Source organism: Neolamprologus multifasciatus, chromosome 20 (assembly GCF_963576455.1).
Source record: "Neolamprologus multifasciatus chromosome 20, fNeoMul1.2, whole genome shotgun sequence".
NCBI classification, from domain to species: domain Eukaryota; kingdom Metazoa; phylum Chordata; class Actinopteri; order Cichliformes; family Cichlidae; genus Neolamprologus; species Neolamprologus multifasciatus.
The window spans coordinates 1,705,123-1,728,004 of NC_140458.1; the positions used below are offsets into that span (position 1 = coordinate 1,705,123).

The following is a 22,882-nucleotide window of genomic DNA, read 5'->3' on the forward strand; positions in this document are numbered from 1 at the left end:
CTTCATTGAACAGCTGATTTATTTCCAGTAGAATCTGAATGTGAGCATTTTTACCCACTAAAGAAAAGCTGAGACGCTCGGCCTCGACCGTGTCTCTGGATAACGAGTTTTATTTCATTACAAACCGTGTTTACATCGTGGAACATCCAGTGAAACAAACTTCTCTGTAACAGAACCGCTACCAAAGCTTCAGTAGAAATTTCCAAAGTAATAATACACAAATAAGTGTAATAAATACAACAAGGACAGAACCACAGTCAGAATATAGAGAAGAAAGGAAGTGAACAGTTCATGGGTCGACCCTGCTGTCCCCGCCAAACCTGAATGTTTCATAAGAGTCGACATGAAAAGCTGCTGACAAACACTGGCGTTCGTTTCCTGCTGAATGGTCCAGCAGGGGGCAGCAACACTACTACCACGACCAAGGTCACCCTTTGGCCTCGGCTGTATTTTCCATCACGTTCCAAGAAAATGTTCCTTGAAAGCTGCAGGACATTTCCAAGAAAGCCAAACAGCCTGCTGTCAACTGTAGGAGAAAAGCAGCTTCTCAGTGGGTGAAAAAAACCTGGTTCATTCTGTTTCTTTTACACATCAGCTGTTTGTTTCCAGTAGAAACGCCTTCTGCCAAGTGTGACACTTTTATTATGCAGTGAGAAAACTGACAGCAGCTCCCATCTCACGTCTACAACATCTACGTACTGCAGAGATCTCAGCCAACTGAAACAAGGCTGAGCTGTACTATCACGTAATACCACTTTGATCCACTAGATGGAGCCGTGAATCAGCATTAGGGTGGCTGTAGCTCAGGTGGCAGAGCAGGTCAGCCACTAATCAGAAGGTCGGTGGTTCGATCCCAGCCAAATATCCTTGGGCAAGATACTAACCCCATGTTTGCCTACTGGTGGTGGTCAGAGGGCCCAGTGGCGCCAGTGTCCGGCAGCCTCGCCTCTGTCAGTGCGCCCCAGGGCAGCTGTGGCTACAATGTAGCTGCCATCACCAGTGTGTGAATGTGTGTGTGTGAATGACTGAATGTAGTGTAAAGCGCTTTGGGGTCCTTAGGGACTGAGTAAAGCGCTGTACAAATGCAAACCATTTCCCATTTAACATCTGTACAGTAGTGTTTCTTTCACAGTCATCACAGGTCTGGTAAAACACTGCCACCTTGTGGTGAAAGTTTTCATTAACATTTTTTTCCCAAAAAATAATTCCTACAAATAATCAGAATCCAAGAAATGCTCCAAGATTTCTGCAGCAACTACGACCACCTCCATTTCCTGGTAACTTGTCCCGCATCACGTCGGGCTGTCTTGGGAATGCAAACTTTTTGGTAAATTACCTGGAAAAGTGAAGTGTTCAGATAGCGTAGTGTGTCCTGGCTGTGGTTTTATCAGGATGGTGTGTCCTGTTTTTCACCCAGTGAAATCATTTCTTTTGAACCTTTTACAATAAACGCAGCAGCGCCCCCTGCTGCCAGCTTCAGCCTAGAGAATCCTCATCTGAGGTTTGGTTCGTTTCAGATGGAGAGCAGCAGGTTTACAGCTGAACAACATCTCATTACTCACTACACTGACACCACGGCACAGTTTGCATGCCAACACTCTACAAGGAGCATGCTGTGGACGGGCCGAATGAACCGAGCTTCAGAGACGGGAAAGAGAGGAGACTGTGGAGGTAACTGACAGACTTCAGGATGTTTCGCTAAATTATCTGGAAAAAAATCTCTTTAAGTTGTTTTTACACTTGAAGCTCAGGCAAAAAAAACTGCACGGCCACAGAAAGTGAATAAAGAAAATCCTGTTTAAACATCAGCAAAACAGCATCGGACGAAACCAGCTCACAGTTCGGTCCCGCTGACCTTCATGTTTTAATGTGTTTATTGAGCTGTACGAGGACCCGGCTTCATGGTGCACGCTCACAAACACCGAGGGAACCATTTAGGGAACCGCGGCTCGCGATGCCGTTTTCTGTCGTTAAACCAGGTCAAACTCGCGTCACAGATCTTCTGTCAGTGCGATTACAAAAATACATCTGGGTCGGAAGCACATCCACTTTGTAATGGGCACCAAAGACGGGTTCATTTAAGAAACGAGCTTCATATCAACCAACACGACCAGCAAAGATAAACAAAATATTGATTATATAAGAGTAAGAACTAAAAGAAGAACTCAGGAGTGAGAAAGGAGCAGTGAAGGAACACAACAGCTGTGTATACATACAAACCGACTGGCCTGTGTGCAGTAACGCCTACAGAGCGCAGGAAAAAGGAGCCAACATGGCGGCAGCTAACACCGAAATGTTTATGACATCATTCAACGAACCCTAAACTCACAGGGAACATATTTAGAGAACAGGCGGCTGGAAGTGAAGCTTTTGAGGGCTTTCTATTTTCAGGAAAAACATTTACAACTAAAAGAAAGGAAGGATCTGATTGGACGAGAGAACTGCAGGTACACAGAGGAAACAGGAACAGTCCTATGCAGTCATTTCAACGGTGTGTACTGCAGTGTTGTCAGCCTCGGCGCAGTTGGCGCCCTCGTTGGTGGTGCTGCGGCTCCGGACGCCGTCTGTGGAGCCCACGCTGGAGGCCGAGTGAGTCCTGGAGCGAACCAGCCGGGTCATCCCCGCCGTGGGCACTGAGGGGGCGACACAGATGACAACGCGTTAGTGACAGAGTAACAGAGGGCGGAGCCAGCGAATGTATGAGTGGAGGCTGATTTGAATCGTCCGCGGTGAGCCGAGCCGCTGGATTCAAATCTGATGACGGTCTGTTCACACTGAAGCTTTGTCCTGTCATGCGTGACGCTCACTTTACACACAGACGAAGAGAAGCCGCTGTGACAGGAAGTCCACGTGTTCTGCTTTCATCCCACTGCTCTCCTTCTCCGGACGGATGACTACGTTTCAGGAGGACACGGATCGAAGGTTGTGCTACTTTGTTGTCAAAATAAAAGCAACAAATCACTGACGACCAAAGAATAATGTTGCTGTGGATCCACCTCTGTTTGGGTCCATGTTGATTACTAACTTCAATATACAAAATCAATATTCCAAACACTGGGAAACGCTCACCTGTCAGCACGAAACACAACCTGTAGCAACCAAAAGCTTAAATAAACTAGAATACCTCAAACAGGAAAAGTAAAGATGGAGGAACAAACAGAGTTGAACCTTGTAAAGCTGCTTTAACGAGAATAAAATATGGATATGGAAATGAGCAGAATTGATACCCTGTGCTTGTGTAAATGCAAATCCTGGATCTTTAAGCTCGCAGGTCCTCAGTACAAACTCAGATGTTCTGCTGTGCTGGTGAATATCGCAGCTAATGGTCCAGTGTGGCCTCCCTCTGCACGCTCCCTCATCTAAACACAAGCCTGTGAATGGTTCAGGTGCAGACTATCACCTGCAACACATCCTGACCAACTCTCCAGCCCTCCGTTCATGTGAGAAAACTCACTTCGACTTAAGCGAAGGACTGAGTCCTGATTGTCCTGCTCTGTCTCTTTGCTGAGTGTCCCGGTGTTTTGATAAACTGTGTTAAAAGTGACACTTTCAGAGCTACTTCCTTTTGTGTAGCATGTTTCTGAAGTGTTGAGGTTTGTACAGCAGTGGAAACAAAGCAGAAGAGTTCACAGGAAGTGTTGGATTCCTGCGGTGGGACAGGTGTGTTCATAGCTTTCTCATGTCTCAGTGTTTTCAACCTTTCAGACACGAGCAGCAGCTCAGAGTCGAGCCCGAGAGCCGACAGTGTGAACAGAGATGTGCTGGCATGCAGCGCACCCTGCTGGTCGCTCACTGCAAAGGAAGAAAAATGTCAGCGTGATCAGCTGATCGACAGCATGCACACACATGAGGGGGAGGACGATGGAGAGGACGAGAGGGGTTCAGATTCTGGTTGGAATCCTGATACCTGATTGGCTGCTGACGTGGTGTAAAGCAACATGAGGGACTGGAGGAAAAGAACAACAGAGAGAAACAGGAACAGAGAGGAAGGAGGGCAGGGTGAGAAACCAACATGCTGTAGTTTAATAACACACACACACACACAGACACACACACACACACACACACACATCAGGTGTGTGTGTTTACAACAAATCCTAAGGCAGGTCATGCTGTGCAAACTGTTACTTACACAGAAAATCTAGTGAAGCTGAGCTACAGACGCACAAACAGACAAAGACACGAGTGTGAGGGCGCCACACGCTGCGTTAGTCCTGCAGGAGGAAATGTCTACAAACGTAACGGCACAACCACTGTGGGCGTGTGCAGCTAGCCAAGACCTGTAAACGTGCTGCCATCAGACATGCTAGCTGTTTAACATATTTACTCATTCGTACAGGACAGTGATGGGATTTCCGTCTCTTTAGAGAGCCGGCTCTTTCAGCTCCCAACCGGCTCTTCAGGTTGTTTTGTTGCTTTAATTAATTTATTATTAACAATAATATAAAATTATGTACAAAAGGAATTACTAATGTAAAAACAACAACAACAAAAACACGTGGTTTTATTTATATATGTTTATATATAAACAAACTCCAAAACACATTTCTAGCATGAACTGAACTTCAAAACAGAGCTACCTAGATCATTTAAATTACACAATTGAAAGCATGTGTGTATTATTTGTGTATTTATACACAGGCACTCATATTTATTCAAATAATTCAAAAAAAAGTTCATTTACCTGTTACTACCACACAACAAATCTGGTCGTTGGTAGAATTCATATGTTTTACACTGAATACAGTGCACGACTCGGGTAATGTACAAACCATAAACCAAAGCTGAGATCACACTTAACAAACTGTTAGACGCTTTTCATTTAGTATTAAGGGGAGTCATTAAATGGTACTCACTGTAACCCATCCCCTGCACAAAGTACTTGAAGGCCTCGGCTAGTTTTCCAGGCTGGTGAAAAACAAAACACAAATTTCCTCAATTTGACACAATTACTAACAACTACAAACATTAAAGTTTTATTAAGTTTCAAAACTTCAAATATGAAGGACAAATCCTGGTGCTAATCTTTATTACAACAGGATTATTTTCTTATTATTACAACATGCTGGAGAAGGAACAAGCAGGGAGTTGCTGAGGCTCACCTGAACCACCTGAGGAAGTCCTCCACAGTCTGCCATCTAGTGGAGACACATAAAACATCATGGGGATAAAACAGCCTTTAAACCAGGGGTCTCAAACTCCAGTCCTCGAGGGCCGCTGTCCTGAAACCTTTCCATGTGTCCCTGTTGCGCACACCTGAATACAATTAGTAGCTCATTAGCAAGAGTATAAAACTTGACTGCATGCTGAGGTGGCAACCCCTAACATTCATTCACTCATGAGCTGCTGTAACATGAATCAAATGGCTGAATTGCCTCCTCAGCATGCAGTCAAGTTCTAGAGTCTTGCTAATGACATACTAACTGTAGTCAGGTGTGTTGCAACAAGGACACATGGAAAAGTTTCAGGACAGCGGCTCTCGAGGACTGGAGTACGAGAGCCCTGAACGCTACGATGACAAAAACTAACAAGCACAATAAAGTCTAGGTTTGTAATACATACAGAGACTCTTTTACACAGTCTGAGAAATGTTTATTAAGCAGATTCATTTTTGGATATTCAGATCACATTTCAATAATCACTCATCAGTGGTGGTGGAGTATGATGGGAAGAGAGATTAAATTAACCCCCATGAAAATCCCACTTTCACAATAAATTCATAGAAACAAAAACAAACAATTAAAAGTTAAATTCTAAACTCAGAAAGTCAAACCTTGTCATCGGCCCACCCAGCGGGGTGACGACTTTACCCCATCAGCCTTTTACAGCTGAAGGACAAAAAGTAAAGATCCAGATCTGTGGAGGGTGGGGGTTTTAAAGGGTGCGGGGTATTTATTATGATATATGAGACTCTATTAGAAACATAAATAACATAACAGCACTGATATGGTCAGCTGTGCAGTTCAGACCATCCAAGATGTTTGTGTTTCAGCTGCAGTGAGTGAAATTCGGGTGTTTTTATGGGTCCCTTACTTGGTATGTGTGCGCTGATACATGTGTTGCATCCACATAGTTTGATTAGCTGCAGTCGTAAACTAACTAGCCCCCACACCCCCCATCCCAGGTGACATCAGGTGTCATAAATAAATGATGAGTAGAGACGGCACCTTGAGCAATGTGGTCTTGGTGGGATTCATTCTGGAGTTACACTCCACCTGCAGAGCGCACAGACACAGTGTTCACTAGAATGTGACATCATTTACTGGCTGTTGTCATGGAAACAGGGCAGCCACTCACCACCACATCAACGGCAGGCGAGGAGTCTCCGACGACCAGCAGAGTGGGACACCTGAGAAACGAGCACGCCGAATAACGGAACGAGTCACATGACCGTCAGACATGTTGAACGAGGTGAAAGAAGACGAAGACGTACCTGACGGTGGTGGTTGTGTTCTCATTCAGACCAGAGACAGGACGCTCCATCTGCAGCTCGGCGCGACTAACACACACACACACACACACACACACACACACACACACACACACAGTGAGCTGCTGTAAAACACGGCAGCATCAGGGAGTCTGGGATTTTCTTTCTTTGAAGGAGCTCGCATCAGATGGAAGCAACAATAAAACCAATGAGAATCTGAAGCTTTCTGAAGGCTCCTCCAGCCTGTTAGCACTCTGCACTGAAACTTGATGTGAATAATGATTTGCTCACACCTGTGATGTGACGATGTCTGTTCTGCCACCTGAGCTCTTAAAACACGTGTGTTCTTTCTAAAGATCAGCACAGCTCTTATTTCCAGCTCCCGTCCGCTGTCACTGATGATGATTACAGGGGCTGGAAAGCAAAGCTGTCAGTGTGCGCTCTGCAGCCTGCTCTCTGTTAAACACTGTTTGTCAGATAATTACGGAGCATTTTGTTGCCCTGAAAGATGCAATTAATCCAAACAACCTCAGTGTTTGGATCAGGGTGCTTCTGAAAAATGAAGCATCACTTCTAAGCTAAAGATCACAGCTAAAGAGCTCGATCTTTAGCTTCAGATCGAGCTCTGAAGCAGGAAACATCCAGGTTTCCAGCACATAAACCGACAGCTGTGGAGGACGATTTGAGGCGAGGATTAATGTGGTAAACAGAGAGTTCATTTCTTCTCCCACTTCCAGCATAAAGACAAAGTAGCGTGTATACAAACACCAGCAGGAGCGCGCTAAGCTTGATTAGTGGAAGGAAATCAGCTGAACAGGTAAAATATGATTACATAATAATAATAATAATGGATTGCATTCATAAAGCGCTTTACAATTCCACTATTCATTCACTCTCACATCCACACACTGGTGGAGGCAGCTACAGCTGTAGCCACAGCTGCCCTGGGGCAGACTGACAGAGGCGAGGCTGCCATATCGCGCCATCGGCCCCTCTGGCCATAATGAAGTCTGGATGTTTGTACTGTTTTTTCAGATGATAATCCAACAGTAGCTGTTAGTAACGCACGTAGCTGATGTAGAAGGTTGTCTGATGGTGCTGTATTAGATCTTCTTTAGGCTCCTTAAGTATTAAACTGTGAAGGAAGACAAAATATTCCTCTCCCACTTCCATCATATCTGTCCATCAACACAGTTCAGCAGCATTCATATTAATTCTGTTTCTACTTCTGTTTGCATTTATTCATCACATCCACTCAGTGTTCAGTGTCCTACCTGCTGTAGCTGTTGTAGAACATGACCAGGTTGTCCTGTGGTATATCCTGAGAGATGTGGAGTCGATACGTCTGGATTATTTCCTTGTTCTCTGTTAACTCGTCCTACACACACACACACACACACACACACACACACACACACACACACACACACACACAGGTGTCAGTGGTGGTTAACCACAGCAGAGTCATACAGAACGAGCCTGCGGTGCCTGCTGTCCTCACAGTGCTGAAGTGATGCCCCATGATGATGTCCACCAGGTTGCTTGTCCAGCCGCTCAGCTGCAGGAGACAAAAGACCAACAGAAACTGATTCTTGGTGTTCGGCTGACAGTTGAACAGATGCTGTCTCTGTTCACACACAGTGACTAACTGCCATCTGTAAGGACAGTTGAACTCTGGAGCTCGCAGACAGACCTGAGCTCGTTCAGAGCTCGCCTGCAGATGTGTCTTTCTGCTCCGTATTCTCACTCACTCGACCTGCTCTCTGTGGTTTAGACGAGGATGCTGCCTGAGCACAGCTGAACCTCTCACTGTGCATCCATCAAATAATTACCGCTCGGACATCACACAGACTTTTTGTGGCAAAAAAAACACCTTAATAATAATTTTCTCAAAACTGAGCATGGTGACAGTTTTCTGTGCATCCTGTTGGTAAATATTATATGGCATGAGCCACTTTAGCTGCTTCAGCCTGCTTTCAGTTGCTGCTGGTTTTGCAAGCCACTCTGCAAGCCACTCTGCAAGCCACTTCCACTGCAGCTTCTCGATTTCATGCTTTGCATCCTCTCACTTTTTTCTGTGTGGGTCTTAGACTCTCTTCCTTTTGGCTTTACATGCATGCACATGGAAAAGTGGTGGTGAGAACATTTCTTTCAAACCATTAACGATAAGAAAGTATCTGAAGTTGACTTTTAGTTCAATAAAATTAACAAACTTCCTCTTTGTTGACTTTCTTCTTTTTCAAAAGATGCAAACTTAAAAAACCAAATCATACGTATTCATTTGATCCTGACTCCACATTTCTCCACCTGCAGATGTTTGAGGACAGCTGGAGTCGGTATCCAGAGTTTGTGTGTGTGTGTGTGTGTGTGTGTGTGTGTGCGTGCGTGCGTGCGTGCGTGCGTGCGTGCGTTACCTTGGAGGCAGCCCAGTCGATCCAACCCTTGGCACACGGGTCAATGTTAATCAGAACTAAACCCTCCACCAAACTGGGCTCATTCAGCTGAAACACGACAACAACCATCATCAGTTACATCATCATCATCAACGCTGAAAACCAGCGACCCTCCTGTCCCGTCCTGTTTGCTACTTACTGCCAGTTTGGTGAGGACGTATGCTCCGGCTCCAACGCCGATACCAATCACGCTCTTTATGCTGATGATGTCACACAGATACACATTAGGGTATGCTGTCTGTCTGAAAATTACCCATCATGCACTTGACTGAACAGAAGACAGCAGACTTACTGAAGCTGGGTCATGACAGATGGCAGCATCTCAGCCAGCTCATCCATGCTGGGATACTGGTACCTACACACACAGTCATGTTTACATCACTTCAGAGGACATCACACCCACTCAGGGACGGAGTTACTCACATCTGACACACAGATGTGAGTTACTCACATCTGTGTGTCAGATAGTGTGTCAGTGTCAGATAGTCTTCGTTTGTGTAGAACAGAACTTTTGAGAGACGGGGAACCTCGGGGAGAAGCTTGTAAAGAAGACAGCACTGCCACTGACTTCTAGAAATAACTGACGCCTGGAGAATAGTTCAGTGGGTTATTATTTTGTCAAGACAGAGACCATCGTAGGCGGTCTGTGTGTCATTTTACTTCCAAAAGATGGAAGGTTGTCTTCAGGTTGTTTTGTTGCTTAATTAATTTATTATCAGCAACAATATAAAATTATGCACAAAAGGAATTACTAATGTAAAAACAACAACAACATGGTTTTATTTATATATGTTTATATATAAACAAACTCCAAAACACATTTCTAGCATTAACTGAACTTCAAAACAGAGCTACCGAGATGACTTAAATTAAACAATTGAAAGCATGTGTGTATTGTTTGTGTATTTATACACAAGCACTCATATTTATTCAAATAATCAAAAAAACCTTTCATTTACCTGTTTACTACCACACAACAAATCCAGTCGTTGGTACTTGCTGGCTTGTGTAGCCAGGAGGTAACAAAAGCTCAACACTGCCCCCTAGCATCCTGGAGCACTTCTGTTGTGTTTGTACGTGTTTTGAAGTTTGTACGTGTTTTGTCTGTAGGGACCACCGTAAATATACTTTTATTTATTCACTCCACATTTTATGTGGAGTGAATAAATCATATAATACAAAAATCATATAATACAAAACCAAATATTTACATTTTAACTTTTAACTATTTAAATTTCAGCTTTTCCTTTTACAAATTTAAAGTGAAACAACACAAAACACTGCAAACCACAACACAATTAAATATAAATTAAAATATAAAACAAAAAGAAGATGCACATTCTCTGTCACATGGACCTGCATGAATAAACTTTCTGAATCCTTTATCATCTGCAACTGAAAATAGTTGTGGATGATTACTATACCTTTCTAATGTGACGTTGTTGTCCCTGCCTCTCTCTCTCTCTCCCTCCCGCTCTGTTCCTGTGCTACTGCGAGTGTAACTACCGCCCCTCCCCCCGCCCAGCGCAAAGCACGAGGCTCGTGTGCGGAGTGAAGCGGGAAAAAGTGAGAGAGAGAGGGTGAGAGAGAGAGGGGAGGAAAAAAAACCACAGCTCCCAATAAGGAGCCGCTCGTGTCGTTCACTTCGAAGATGCGGCTCTAGGAGCCGTTTCGTTCGCGACCAACATCACTAACCAACATTTTAAGCGCTGTTAGAAAATCTTCTCCAGAGTTTCTTTGTTAGATTTAGTCAGCTGCTGTTTACTTTGTAGGTCATTATTTGTTGTTACTACTACTATACCGGTAATGTAATGTAAACCCACTACATAATATAAAGTCATTATTATTGCCTGAAAACAAGAGAAAACAAAGTTCTTGCTGAAATAAAGAACATCCATCACAGGCCACATTAACCCTTCCACACAGTCAGTCCTGCAGCACTTTGTTCTACAGCTTTTCCCCATCATGCACACACACTGATGGATGCATCAGGAACGTGGGGCTCAGCATCCTGCCCCATCCAAACCTGCTTTAACTGCAGCCAGTGGACAGTTAAAGCAGTGCAGCGATCATAATATCCAGCGCTGTAAAAATCATTCTTATCAGCTGTAATCGTATTCATAACAACAAACTGCTTCTGCTGTCACAGTGTACAGCTGCTGTGGGTGGATTGTCCGAGCTGTGTTTCCACACACCAGCAGAAGCTGCTACTGCACAGCTGAAGGTGGGAACAACCACCGTCTGACACCGTCTGTCTCTCTGCTTTATTATTTACAAATCTGAGTGGAAAATTAGCAGATTGTGAAGAAGCATATTCTACACAATAGCTCTGCATAGATTTAGGGTCCAGTGTTAATGTGACACTAATGTAACCGATCACTGTAACTGTAACTGTGTGTAAAGGAAGAGTTCTTCCTAAGCTGGTGCAGGTTTCTCTGACAGCTCCTGTTTCTGCTAACAAGTCAAAATGCTGCAAATATCAGGACACTTCAGGTTAAATACGGGTTTTTTAAAAAAGCAGCAAGCATTCCTGAAGTATGTTGTTGATGATTTAAAAACACAGCAGCTGTTTAATGGGGACAGTTTTGTGTTAACAACAGATCAGACACAAGAAAACACTGGTGAGTGTTACACCATGGAAAACGGCACCTGTGTGTGTGTTAATACCCAACAGAGCATGCTGAGTGTGTGTGTGTGTGTGTGTGTGTGTGTGTGTGTGTTACCCTGTAGGGAATATGGGAGCGTTCTCCTGCTGTCCCGGAGCATCAACATGCAAAACTGAGAAGTGCTGCGTCACTTCCTGCATGTCTTCAAAGTTAAAGAGGCTGTTGAAACATGACTTATCTACACACACACACACACACACACACACACACACACACACACACACACACAAAGAGAACAATGTGTTGTGTTTTTGTTGTCACATAGTTCGTTGCTTCATTAACCGTGTCCGTGTTTTACTCACGGTTGAGTCCGATGTCGTGGTAGGTGAGGATCGTGGGCCGGTTGCCTTTAGCGGCCCCCCTCATGGTGACGTGCAGCACGCCGTGGGCCGTCTCCACATCATGCTCCTGAGCAGCATCGCGAACAACACACAAACCCCGCCCTGTCAGCACCGACAACAAACATGCACTGCAGCACGGAGGGGGGGGGGGGGGGGGGGGGGGCTCTAATATCTGGAGTCATTTAAAACAGTAAACAAGTGTCAGCAGCTCTGAACAGATCACTCGTGTTCATGTGATCAGGAAGCACGCCACATGAACGCGTCGTAGTTTCCTTTAAAAAGCCGAACGGCGCCACGCGAAGCTGCAGCGCGGCGACTCTCAGCCTGTCACAGGCTGTGTAGGAAATCATCCACATTCATCTGGTAACAGATGGAAACACAGGCAGGCGCACAGACCCGTGAATGGATTCATGGGTGCTGTAATCTCATTACGGACTCATGTAAACACCTGACAGATCCCATTAATGGATCTGAGCTTCATACTTACTCACATGCACACACAGTTTTACATGTTTGCATCTGCGGCACAGTGAGAGCATTCGTATGCTTTTACTCAAAGACAGAGTCAGCGGACACAGAAGAGCGCATCACTAAATAAATAAACTATAAACGTGCGAATAAACAACATCGTGTGACACGTGACTACGCCATTTTCACACCTGCACTGCATTAACCTCAGCGGCTCTGTAACACCAGGTCTTCAGCTCCATTTGAAAAAGTCTGCATGAACAAAATGATCATTTTTTAATTTCAGTTACAATTTTGGGTTCCAATTAATATCAGAACAAGAACAGAAGTTTGTTTCAGCACATTTTTCTTTTACTTTTCCAGAAAAGTCCAAACTCTCCCCTCCAGGCTGTGGAATAACTGCTTCAGTACACAGATTTACTTATTTAGCTTTTCCAGTTCAACTGTAATTAAAGTTCAAGCAAATCCACTTCATTAAAACACAGATTTCTATTTTGATGTACTCTCAATTTTTTCCAGTCTTTGAGTAACCTTGTTAAATAATCGTGTCCATAGTACGTGGACTTCTGTACGAATTATTTAAGGTACTATCAGTATCAATTCAGAATGGTGTCTAAAGCAGGTCGTTTCCTGCTGCGTGCTTCATGTGAGAGGAAAACTGTGGAAAAGATCCCAGGACGACTCTTCTGAAACTTCCTGCGTGAAACCAGGCTGAGTACAAGCCTGTGTGTGAGGTTCGGTGCACGTAAACACGAGGATGCTTGAAAAGTCACAGTTTCTTTGATGAGTCTCATTTCTACAAGTGAGCACAGCAACAAGACACGTGCTTCAACGTGAGGACTGGAAATAAGCAGACCTGATGATGTGAATCTGAGGACTCGCTTCATGCAGACCTTTATTCAGGAGTGCGGTCAGACGGGCTCAGGACCTCTGATGTGGAAGACAAGTGGAGGGATTCACCTTTGTATGACAGTGTGAGAGCTTTTCTCTGGATTGGTGAGTCAAACTGTGATACTTCCTCTAACAGAAGTTTGTAGGATGAAAGTCTGCAGGCAGCAGAGTGAAGCTCCAAGCATGTTTAAAACAAAGTGCGTTAGCTAAAGTGTTGTGTTACAGCTGTTCCTGACTTTGGGGGAACCGTATATCTTTAAAGAATAAGAAAACACATTATGAAGCCTCTATACTGAACTCAACTCAAAAATTTGTTTTCACAGTTTTCCAATGCAGCGGTTGAGTCTCTGCTTTGACAGCACGCTTTATTCAAGTGGACCTCACACGGTCCTGAGGTCCACTTCGGCGACCTCTGAACCGTGTGAGGCAGGAAGTGAATTCCCTGCAATCAGAATTAGTGCCGTTACTCATGCAGTACCATCAGAGCAGTGACAGTGAGCCCAAACACGCAGCCACAGTCATGAAGAACAGTCCTCAGACACGATAAGCACGTCTGAACTGGCAGAAACTGCGCTGTACATAGACGGACGTGTCTTAAGTAACATTTTAACGGATTAATATCACAGCGTGGAAAAGCAGCCGACTCCTCTCCAGCTAACTCGAGGCAGCTACAAGCAGAGAGCAGGCTACGAAGCAAACTGGCTCAGCAGCTGTAAGGTATCAGCTGGTGAAGCGTGACTCCAGAGGAGCTAATGAGCAGCTGACTCACCACCCCAACTTCTAAAGAACAGAAGATCTGGTGCAGATCCAGAGACATCCTGACAGAAAGGTTTCAGAAAGATGGAGGTCAGCCGTGCTGACGTCCTTCAGCCTTCTGCTGAGTGAACACAGAGACGGGAAGCGGGGGTGGTATGATTGGATCAAGAGACATAATCCATGTGGTCATTGGCCGAGAAGTGGAAGGTCTTAAAGTCTAAACAGTGGAACCTGCCTTCTCTCTATCTGCAGTCTCCTTCAGCTTCAGGTACTTTATTTCTACCTGCAGGAGGTTTGATGAGAGCTCCCTCCACCACACAGGCGTACTGCAGGTGCAGCTGCCAGCTCAACAGGTGGATTTAACACCATTACCCAGAAATCAGTGGATTTATCCCCCCGGCTGTGTTCTTAAGAAAAGCTCAGATCACTAGAAAAGAAGCAGAGTCACAGCTGCACACTGAGTGAACCACCTGAGACGTTTGTGGAACTTTTTAATTAAACTTCATCTCCTGTTCTTGAAACTGATTAATTTAAAAGTCTGCTGAGAATTTACTGTCCTGATTAATCTTCAGTCCTCTAACAGAACACACAGACACCCGAGTCTGGACCTGTGGACCGTGCTGTTGTGCTGATTTGGGAAATCCTAGGATTTTTTTCTCCAGATGTTGTGGAGCACTATCTAGCAGGTGTCTGTGTGACGCAGCTGTCCAGTTTATGGGTGCAGGCTGATATCCCAGCTAGAATTAGCTAATAACTTAGCACTGTGCCCACTTGACTAATTCTGATCTACAGCAGAAACAGTCTGTAACCAGTGGGTGATATGAAATACACTGAATGTCATCTACTGTATTATTGGCGTTTTTATTTTTGTTTTAAATTGTGAGGAAAATGTCGATTTCCCTGACACGAACACAGCTGGGGAACAAACAGTGCGAGCAGCAGCTCACTGCTCTACATTTACCCCGTCGCTGATGCAGACTGACCTGCTGTGACGTTAATATGACGGGTCCAGAGGATCGATCCATGTGCAGTCCTGCTGACTTCAGCCTCACAGTTCTCCTCAAATATGACAGCCTGGGACACTTTCCATCCATACAGTTCAACTCTGCTTGTTTGTCTTTTTTTGGACCAGCCTTTGTTTTTATTACAAGGCAGGAAGATTGCATAGTGTCTTATCACATCAGCTGACATCATGCATGTCATCTCAGGATCGGTCCAAGCAGGTTTAGAAGACCCTAAACTCACACTGAGGTTGGACCAGAGGGCCACAGCTAAATCAGCTGAGAAAGTCCAAAAACTGAACAGCCCCTTTCACAGTCAAACCTTCAGATTACAACACAAGAACTAGATCAAAGTGAGGGGGAAATCAACACTCCAAAATGAAGAAAACCTCCAGTTCTGGACAGTTAGAGTGCTGAAATAGCCCAAACACATACCACAGCTGGGTGATGATACAAAAACAGGCTGCTCTGTAAATGCTTCCACCCCCTCTGCTTCCACGCATGTAAAGGTGAACAACAGTTCAATAAAACATGTGCCTCCATCAGCGCCGCTTCTAATAATAGCTAATATTGAACGTGACTGATCAGTGTAGACATCGATTCTGCTCAACAACACACAGCAGCCTTCAAACAGCAAACAGTTTGATGGGCCTGTAATTACACAGAGATCACAAGTATCTCTGAGGTTTTATCCACTTCTCTCACACACAGTCACTTTCATTCTCAGCTACAGGTTATCAAATAAACTTCACTGTTCATTCATTACTAAAAACTCTCACGGATGGTGGCCGTGTCACATCTCAGAAACAGTTCAATGTTGTCCATGAATACAATATGAACAGACTTTCTGCTGATGAAGTGTCAGTCACTCACCTGACAATCAAAGTCCTGGAGATTCCTCCCATTCTGGAGAGATGGAGACAAAATTGTCACTCGCAGTTTCCAGGAACTGAACACAAAGACGACTGTACCTCTGTATTTTATAATTCATTCGGAAATTAGTTGAAAAACAGAAACAGAAAATCATTTTCCTCAGAAGTCGCTTAATAAAAGTTCACAGTTTACTTCATCCAACTCCTGGAATCCAGGTTTGAGGGCACCCTGTAAGCCCCGCCCCCTCACCTGTCCTGTCAGCAGTGGTTTGATCTCAGTGAGCTGGACATCATGAAGCTCCTCCATCATAGGACAATCCACCTGTTAAAGCACACAAACAGGAAGAGGAACAGTTTGTTTTACTTGCAGTTGTCGAGACTTCTAATAAATACATTAACAAATAAATACATATATAAATAAAAACAACGTTCCTGTTTGTTTTTGGGGGGGTGGTCAGAAGCATAAGCAAAAGTAAGTAAATAAAAAACAGCTGACACAACAATTTAACTTTTAAACAAACAAATATTAAGAACAAACTGTGTAGGAAGTAAAGCTCGGCTCATTTTACTACAGTTTATTAGCCTTTAAAACAACGACTTCACTAAAACGAAGCCTTCTGATTCCTGTGCTGCAGGAAGGAAACCACACAGCCTCAGACCTGAAGCTGCTGGGCGTACGCGGCACATCAAGATGCTGATGTTTAATCCAATTTTATCCATGCAGGTGTCTTAAAGCCCCTCAGGCCTGAACATGGCAGCTCTGTAGTTTACCTGGAACCCTTCAGGCCAACTTTACCAGCACAAAAACGTGAAACTTTCATATCCAGCTTTGAAAGTAGACTCAGAGAAACAGCCCGCTGTGCCAAAGCCTCGACCCCTTTGTTCTTTGTTGGCAGCTTCTCTTTACACTGACTGGAGAAGCACCGAGTTTCTCGACTAGCTTGGAAATTCTCTTCAGCATCAACTTTCATTTTTGCTGCACTTTCTGTTGGCTGCGCCCGTCTCTTTAGTTTGCCCTGCGTGGACTGCAGCACTACAGCTACAACTCCACTAAGAAACTTCGACACGCTTGTTTTTAAGATAAAGATTTGCTAAGAGCTGAATTTGGTTTCATTTGGTCCACGTGAGCTAAATGAGCACATAAAATGTTAGAACAGACTCACAAAGAATTTAAAGAATTTCAACGTTTTAATTCAATGGATTTTATAAATGAGTGCTGGCATTAAAGTTTATCATCCAGCAGCTGTGACGATCTCACAGGTGTGACTGTCACAAGTATTTAACAGTTTTCTTCCTGAAGGTTTCCTTTAACACAGACAATTTCATTTTTGTGAATGTGTTTCCATGACGAGTGTAAGTGTGGAACAGATATGTGTCAGCGTGTGATAAAACAGTTGTGAGAATATTGTTTTCTTCTTTTTTGATGTCTTATTCATGACACAATTATCTCATTTATTTTCAAATTAACTTGGTTAATTTCAATGGAATTAAAAATAAAATTTTCATGACTATTTTAAAAACAATATTATAAATGAAACACCTAATGCCATGATGCATGAGAGTCGAGTTAGAGCTCTATCAGTGGAAGAAACACTTCCTCACCCATCTAAGTGAGCTCCTCAGTCCCAGCCAACAGCAGTACAGTTGACCAACAATGGGCCGTGAGCTCATACAAACTAATAAGAAAATAAAATATCGCGATAGAATATGGGTAAAACTCGCATGTGCAGTGCCTTTGTTTTCATACGCACATGGCCGAAAAGCATGGCGGCGACGGAGAATGAGGGAAAGCGGATCGTTGAGTGAAACGGATGAACCAGAATTGGTTTGTAAAAATGCTGCAACGTCAGTGATGTGGAACTGGTTTGGTGTTTGTCCGTCAGATACACAACAAAGCACATTTTTTTGTAGAACATGCAAGCGGCCGTCGTCATTACGGTATTTGTCGGACTAAGGCGCTCGTAAATCTGGGAGTAATCTGGGTCCAAAACGCTTCAGGTCTCAAAGTCAAACGATCACTGCGGCATCACTGAGAGTTAAAAACTGTCTAAATTCTTCCATCTTTAATAAAATGATCAGCGTTGCTGCTTTACCAGGTGTGACTATGAAGTTTAACATCCAGACATCCATGAAAACAGAATTTATTAAATTTAACAGAGTTAGAAGTTAGCAGGAAGTTAGCTTGCTAGTTTCGCTAGTTACCTAAGCATGATATAGCATGTTCTGACTGAGAGATTTCTGAAACAAATTCAAACGTACAGCTCTGCTGTCACTTCCAACATAAATGAAGACAGGAAACTAAACAGCAGTGACGTTTGTAGGGTTACTGAAGTTGGACTAGCTGGTATATAATATGCTGTAAACGGACCAAACTTCAGTCAGGAGAACAACTGAGATTATTCATCCACAATAGAAGGTTAGTCATTAATATACTGCAACGACATGGGAATAGAGCAGCTGTGATAGAATACAGCATTAATGAATCAATGGTACAGAAGTGGAGGAAGCAAGAAGAATGAGTTGAGTAAAGTTTGATTTATCTGACTGCTTTGTTTTGCTTAATGTGTCTTATAATCCCGTGCACCTTATGGTCCGAAAAATACATATTGGACTTTTTTGCTGCTCTGCTCTACCGCAAATCACATATTGGGTAAACCAAACAACCAAATTAGAGGAGAGCAGAACACAGAAATCATCAGGCTGGGACTCGGCAGGTGTTAAACCAACACAGAGGAACGTTGGTTTAAACAGAATCAAGGAAGACGCTTACGTGAAAAGGAAAAAGAAACATCTCTGAAATGAGGAGGAGGTCTTAGAGTACATCTTTCACCATCTTAGCAATGTAGAATTGCATATTAACAATCCTACATTGCTAAATAATGCTAGTTCCAGTAACCACACAACTGCACCGTTTGTTGGGGAAACCTGCAGTCGGCTCAGAATGCAGAGGTCACCCGGACAAGCGACAAAACACCCCTCACACCCAAAATCACACATCCAGATGAACGGAATTAACTCTCACTAATACCAGAAAATGTCATGGTGTGAATTAATTTGATTTCCATTGGACCGACATTCTATGGATGGATGGACCCAGTCTCTGTGCCTCTGTCACAGTCTACCTGTGGGACATTTCACCCTGTGTAATCCAACTGTGTGACTCTAATGGAATCAGTGATCTCTGGCTGGAAGTAAGCCATCCTCGTGTGTGTGTGTGTGTGTGTGTGTGTGTGTGTGTGTGTGTGTGTGTGTGTGTGGGCAGACAGCTTGGGTAACAGTGTTTCAGCAGAGTGGTTTGGATGGATGTTGAGCTTCCTGTGGGCACTTTGGCTCCGACCCAAACACACTATCGGCGTGCGAGTCAGATGGAGCTCAAACTGAAAACAAAACGAGATCAAACCCAAACATGAACGGTACAGAAATTAAACGGATCTTTTTTACATTAGATTTTACTCTTATTACGCGGCACTGAGGTGAAACAGATTTATGCGTCTTCTAAAAGAAAATGTCTTCTCAGGACCTGGGATCAGAGACCAGGGAGGATAACTGTTTCTATGCAGTAGTTGAGGCTCCTTTTGAACATTTGCAGCAACCTGATATGAGACACGGGGCGAATCCAAAAACTACACCTCAACTCAGACATGCTGCAGTTTTTATTTTAACTACCATTCTGAGGAAAAACATAGACATTACCTATTATATCAAAGTTATATGAAAGTCCAACAAGTGCAAAATTAAAATTCACAATTAGTGTAAAAATCCATCTGATTTCAACATGATTTATTTCAAATGTGGCTCATCACAGCACGCTTTTAGAGCTCATCTGGCTGAGAATGATGGGCCTCGCATATAAAAGCCACTATGTGATGAGCTGGGAGTGAGAATCTGGGTTTGTGTCCACCCCAGGCTCTTTGCTGCATCCACAGTCTGCAACAAAACCGATGACCTGATGGTCCAGGCCCAATAAAGCTGACTGGTCAGCCATTGGTCTGTTCCTGCCACTGATGCTGTTTCCAATCAGCAAACAGACTGTAACAACCCTGACTAACCAACAGTTTTTCTTTCCTGATGGTATCTCAGTGTTGTATTAAGGCAGCGTGTGAGGCGACTGAAACACAGAGGCTGTTATTAGTGGTGTGGTAAACACAGGTGAAGGTGTCTGTGGTGACGGTTTCATTCATGTGTCTAAAGATGGAGTGCAGACTTTAAAATGTGTTTCGCAGCACACCTGTGACTAAAACAGCAGCACAGATGGTGCTGTTGTAGTTTATGGTGAGCTGATGCCTCTTCGCTCACAGCAAGTGGCAACGAGGCGGAGCCACGACCGAGACGGCGAGCCCAGGCGGAGTGAAAGAAAAGGACTCAAAGCGACAGCAGCACCACTCGTCACTGTGATTAAAAGCTCAGTGGGGAAAAAGCCATTAAGAGTCCTTTAATAAACCGTGTGATCAACTGAAATATGAAGAAGTGACTTTTCGAGCCACTCCTGTCTACCAGAGGTTTGTTTAACACAGAAACAAAGAACAGGTGAAATAAGTTTATGCTAAACTTTGCTATCCTCTCAGTTTCTTGAGAGCGACGCTGAGCATTGCCGCTCCTACATTAAAGCTCAAGGTACCAGCAGTACATCCTGTAATAGAAATGAGCTTTTCGAGCCTCCCAGATTGACTTCTAACCAATGTGTGGCTGTTAACCACGTTTGATTTAGTCACTCCACTCTTTGCTTCATGTGTCTTTTTTCATTAAAGGCTCCCAAGGCCCAAACAAACCAGGCAGGTACTGTTTGTGAGTGGATTTCTGTTTGGTGGATTCATGAGTGGATCACTCAGCCTGAGGACACGTCTGCTAACAGAACGACTGTTTACATGACACCGTGTCCATGTTTACGTGTGCTCCAGGCAGCAACGAGGGCTACTCTGTTTCTAAAACAGAGATATAGTGACTACATGTGTAAACATACAAGTGGGATACTCCACAAACCTGATCTCACTGACAGAAGAGCACACATACAAACACACCTGCAAAAGGTCGTCACGTACAGATGACAGGCCGACCAAAAGGAACCTTTTAAGGACCAAAATGATCAGTTGGCCCTTCTCCTTGTAATCTCACAGAGTCTGAGCGGTCCTGGTGCCTCTGGTCCTGATCCAGCTCTCCTGCTGAGGGCCGTTAACAACCCTCCTCTTCCTCATGTACTGTTTGCACTGCTGGTTCTTCCTGGTTTGCGCCACACATCAAAAAGCTCAGTTTACCCCCCTCCTGTTATTCAGGACTGCTGATTAGTCACAAGCTCATAATTCCCATCATTCAACAAGTTACTATTATAAATACTGTTATTTCTTTAACATAGACTGTCGTATACACTGCAGTTTCTCAACTTCATCTGTTTCTTTCTGGTTCCTGTGAAGCTCCTCCAATCCCTGGAAAAAATACTCCATAAATAAAGAAGATTCCCATTTTTATTTTTATAATACTTCCAGGAGGAACAAATGAACAGCAATGGCCAAAAGTTTTGTGTCACAGGGGCAAAAAATTTGTGTTTCATTTATTCGCAGCTTCAGTTTTTATTTCTCTTATCGAAAATAAAAATCCTTATACACAGAACCCTTGTCCATAAACTGATGCTAAATGTGACAAACATACTGCATATCTAAATCACATTTTTTTACATGTTTCTGTGATATAGTGACTGTAGATGCTTATATCAGCTTCTGGAGATTCATCCCTGCCTCCCAGTCTGTGGGCTTCTGCTTGTCCACCTGCTTTTTAAGGACTGACCAACTAAATACGTTCTAAAAGACCAATTCCCAATGACCCAGGAGATATATGGTGATCTTATTATTATATTATTAGACTGTGAAACTGATAAGAAAGCTGTGCTGTGAGCCTAACACAGGAGTCCTTAAAGCCATCATATATTCACTCTTTTAGTGCCTTTGTGTGCGCTTCTGTAGCTCTTCATCTACAGATTCATACATGGTCTCATCCTACACATTAATATTTATCGGTGATTCTTGCAGGGTTTATGAAAGCGCTGTTGAAACACATTTTTAATGGCCATAAATCTCAGGAACCCACACAGACATTTGTTATGTCAGATAACACAGACCCTCTGCCTTAACTGTATATGGAACAGCGCCATTTAAGCCAGGAACCTCAATAAAAAAATCAATAAAATTGATTGATTATGCCCAGACTATAAACAAATGGAATGAACTGCAGCTTTATATCAGAAGGGGCTGAAAACGAGCTGATAAAATCAAAGGTAAATGATCAGGACGTGCGGCACTAGCAAAAGTGAGGAGACTGACATCATGAGCGGATTTATTTAATCCCAGCTCTATAAACAAGCCTCATCACGACGTTCTTGTAAACGCCTCAAACAGCTACGCACCTGCCGACATCCATCCGACTAATTAACGGGCTGTAACAACAATAGATGCGAGGCTGGGCTGAACGGGATGTACCGAGGCTGTCCGCCCGCCCACACACACACACACACACACACACACACAGTGGCAGGAGTTATGCTGTGGAGGATCTTTAACGTTCAACGTTAATGAGCGCGGATGCTAAGCCGCAGACCGACCGTTGCTACGTTACCGACACACACCTGTTACCAAACACACCGCTGCCATGTAAGCTAGTTCTCCGAGCTAATAACCTCCACCACTAACTAGTAACAGTTAACACTGAAACTAACCCGCTCATTTACCCGTTAACTGGTTAATTATCCTGAAGAGCAGTCATAAGTTCGTGCCGAGCCGAGTCGGACCAGACGGTACTCACCGTGTTTTGTTAACGCCGGAATCTGCTCAGGTTACCGGTTTAATCCAGCCGCTTGTTACCGTTTCAACGTCAAAGACAGCCGTTAAGATCGACGTGGTCGCGAGGATCCTCTCTCACTGACTGAGCTCGCAACCAGCAGCACGCGGACAGTCCGGGGCGGAGCTACGTCAGCGTAAACAACGGGTCACGAGATCAGCCGCCATATTCTCAACAGG

At 44.0% G+C, this 22,882-nt stretch overlaps 2 protein-coding genes and 1 long non-coding RNA gene across 9 annotated transcripts in view; 1 reads left to right on the forward strand and 2 right to left on the reverse strand.

The window, feature by feature from the left end:
* Positions 1 to 94: 94 nt before the first annotated feature.
* On the reverse strand, positions 95 to 22,796 carry LOC146494017 (protein NDRG3-like). 6 transcript variants are annotated; one of them, XM_085144637.1, is made up of 17 exons: positions 22,668 to 22,796; positions 16,129 to 16,200; positions 15,880 to 15,912; positions 11,852 to 11,957; positions 11,607 to 11,727; positions 9,176 to 9,238; positions 9,023 to 9,083; positions 8,845 to 8,931; positions 7,932 to 7,988; positions 7,705 to 7,808; positions 6,434 to 6,499; positions 6,298 to 6,349; positions 6,168 to 6,215; positions 5,103 to 5,138; positions 4,857 to 4,908; positions 3,908 to 3,946; positions 95 to 2,633 (listed from the first exon to the last, which is right to left on the reverse strand). In XM_085144637.1, exons 2-17 carry the CDS (start codon positions 16,186 to 16,188, stop codon positions 2,473 to 2,475), a joined length of 1,146 nt encoding a protein of 381 aa, XP_085000763.1. In that variant the 5' UTR covers positions 16,189 to 16,200; positions 22,668 to 22,796; the 3' UTR covers positions 95 to 2,472. The 6 variants fall into 6 exon arrangements, with proteins under 6 accessions (XP_085000763.1, XP_085000765.1, XP_085000766.1 ...); XM_085144639.1 differs by lacking the exon at positions 22,668 to 22,796 and adding an exon at positions 22,594 to 22,615; XM_085144640.1 differs by lacking the exon at positions 22,668 to 22,796 and adding an exon at positions 20,897 to 22,076.
* The window catches only part of LOC146494016 (PHD finger protein 20-like), a 49,578-nt gene continuing 26,790 nt past the window's right edge, over positions 95 to 22,882 (reverse strand). For both annotated transcript variants that reach the window (XM_085144635.1, XM_085144634.1), the window contains exon 19: positions 95 to 866. The gene's annotated coding sequence lies outside the window, so the exon portion shown is untranslated. The remainder of the gene's footprint in view (positions 867 to 22,882) is intronic.
* On the forward strand, positions 17,564 to 18,126 carry LOC146494018 (uncharacterized). The gene is made up of 2 exons (XR_014871392.1): positions 17,564 to 17,785; positions 18,038 to 18,126. It is a non-coding gene; the product is annotated as an uncharacterized LOC146494018 (long non-coding RNA).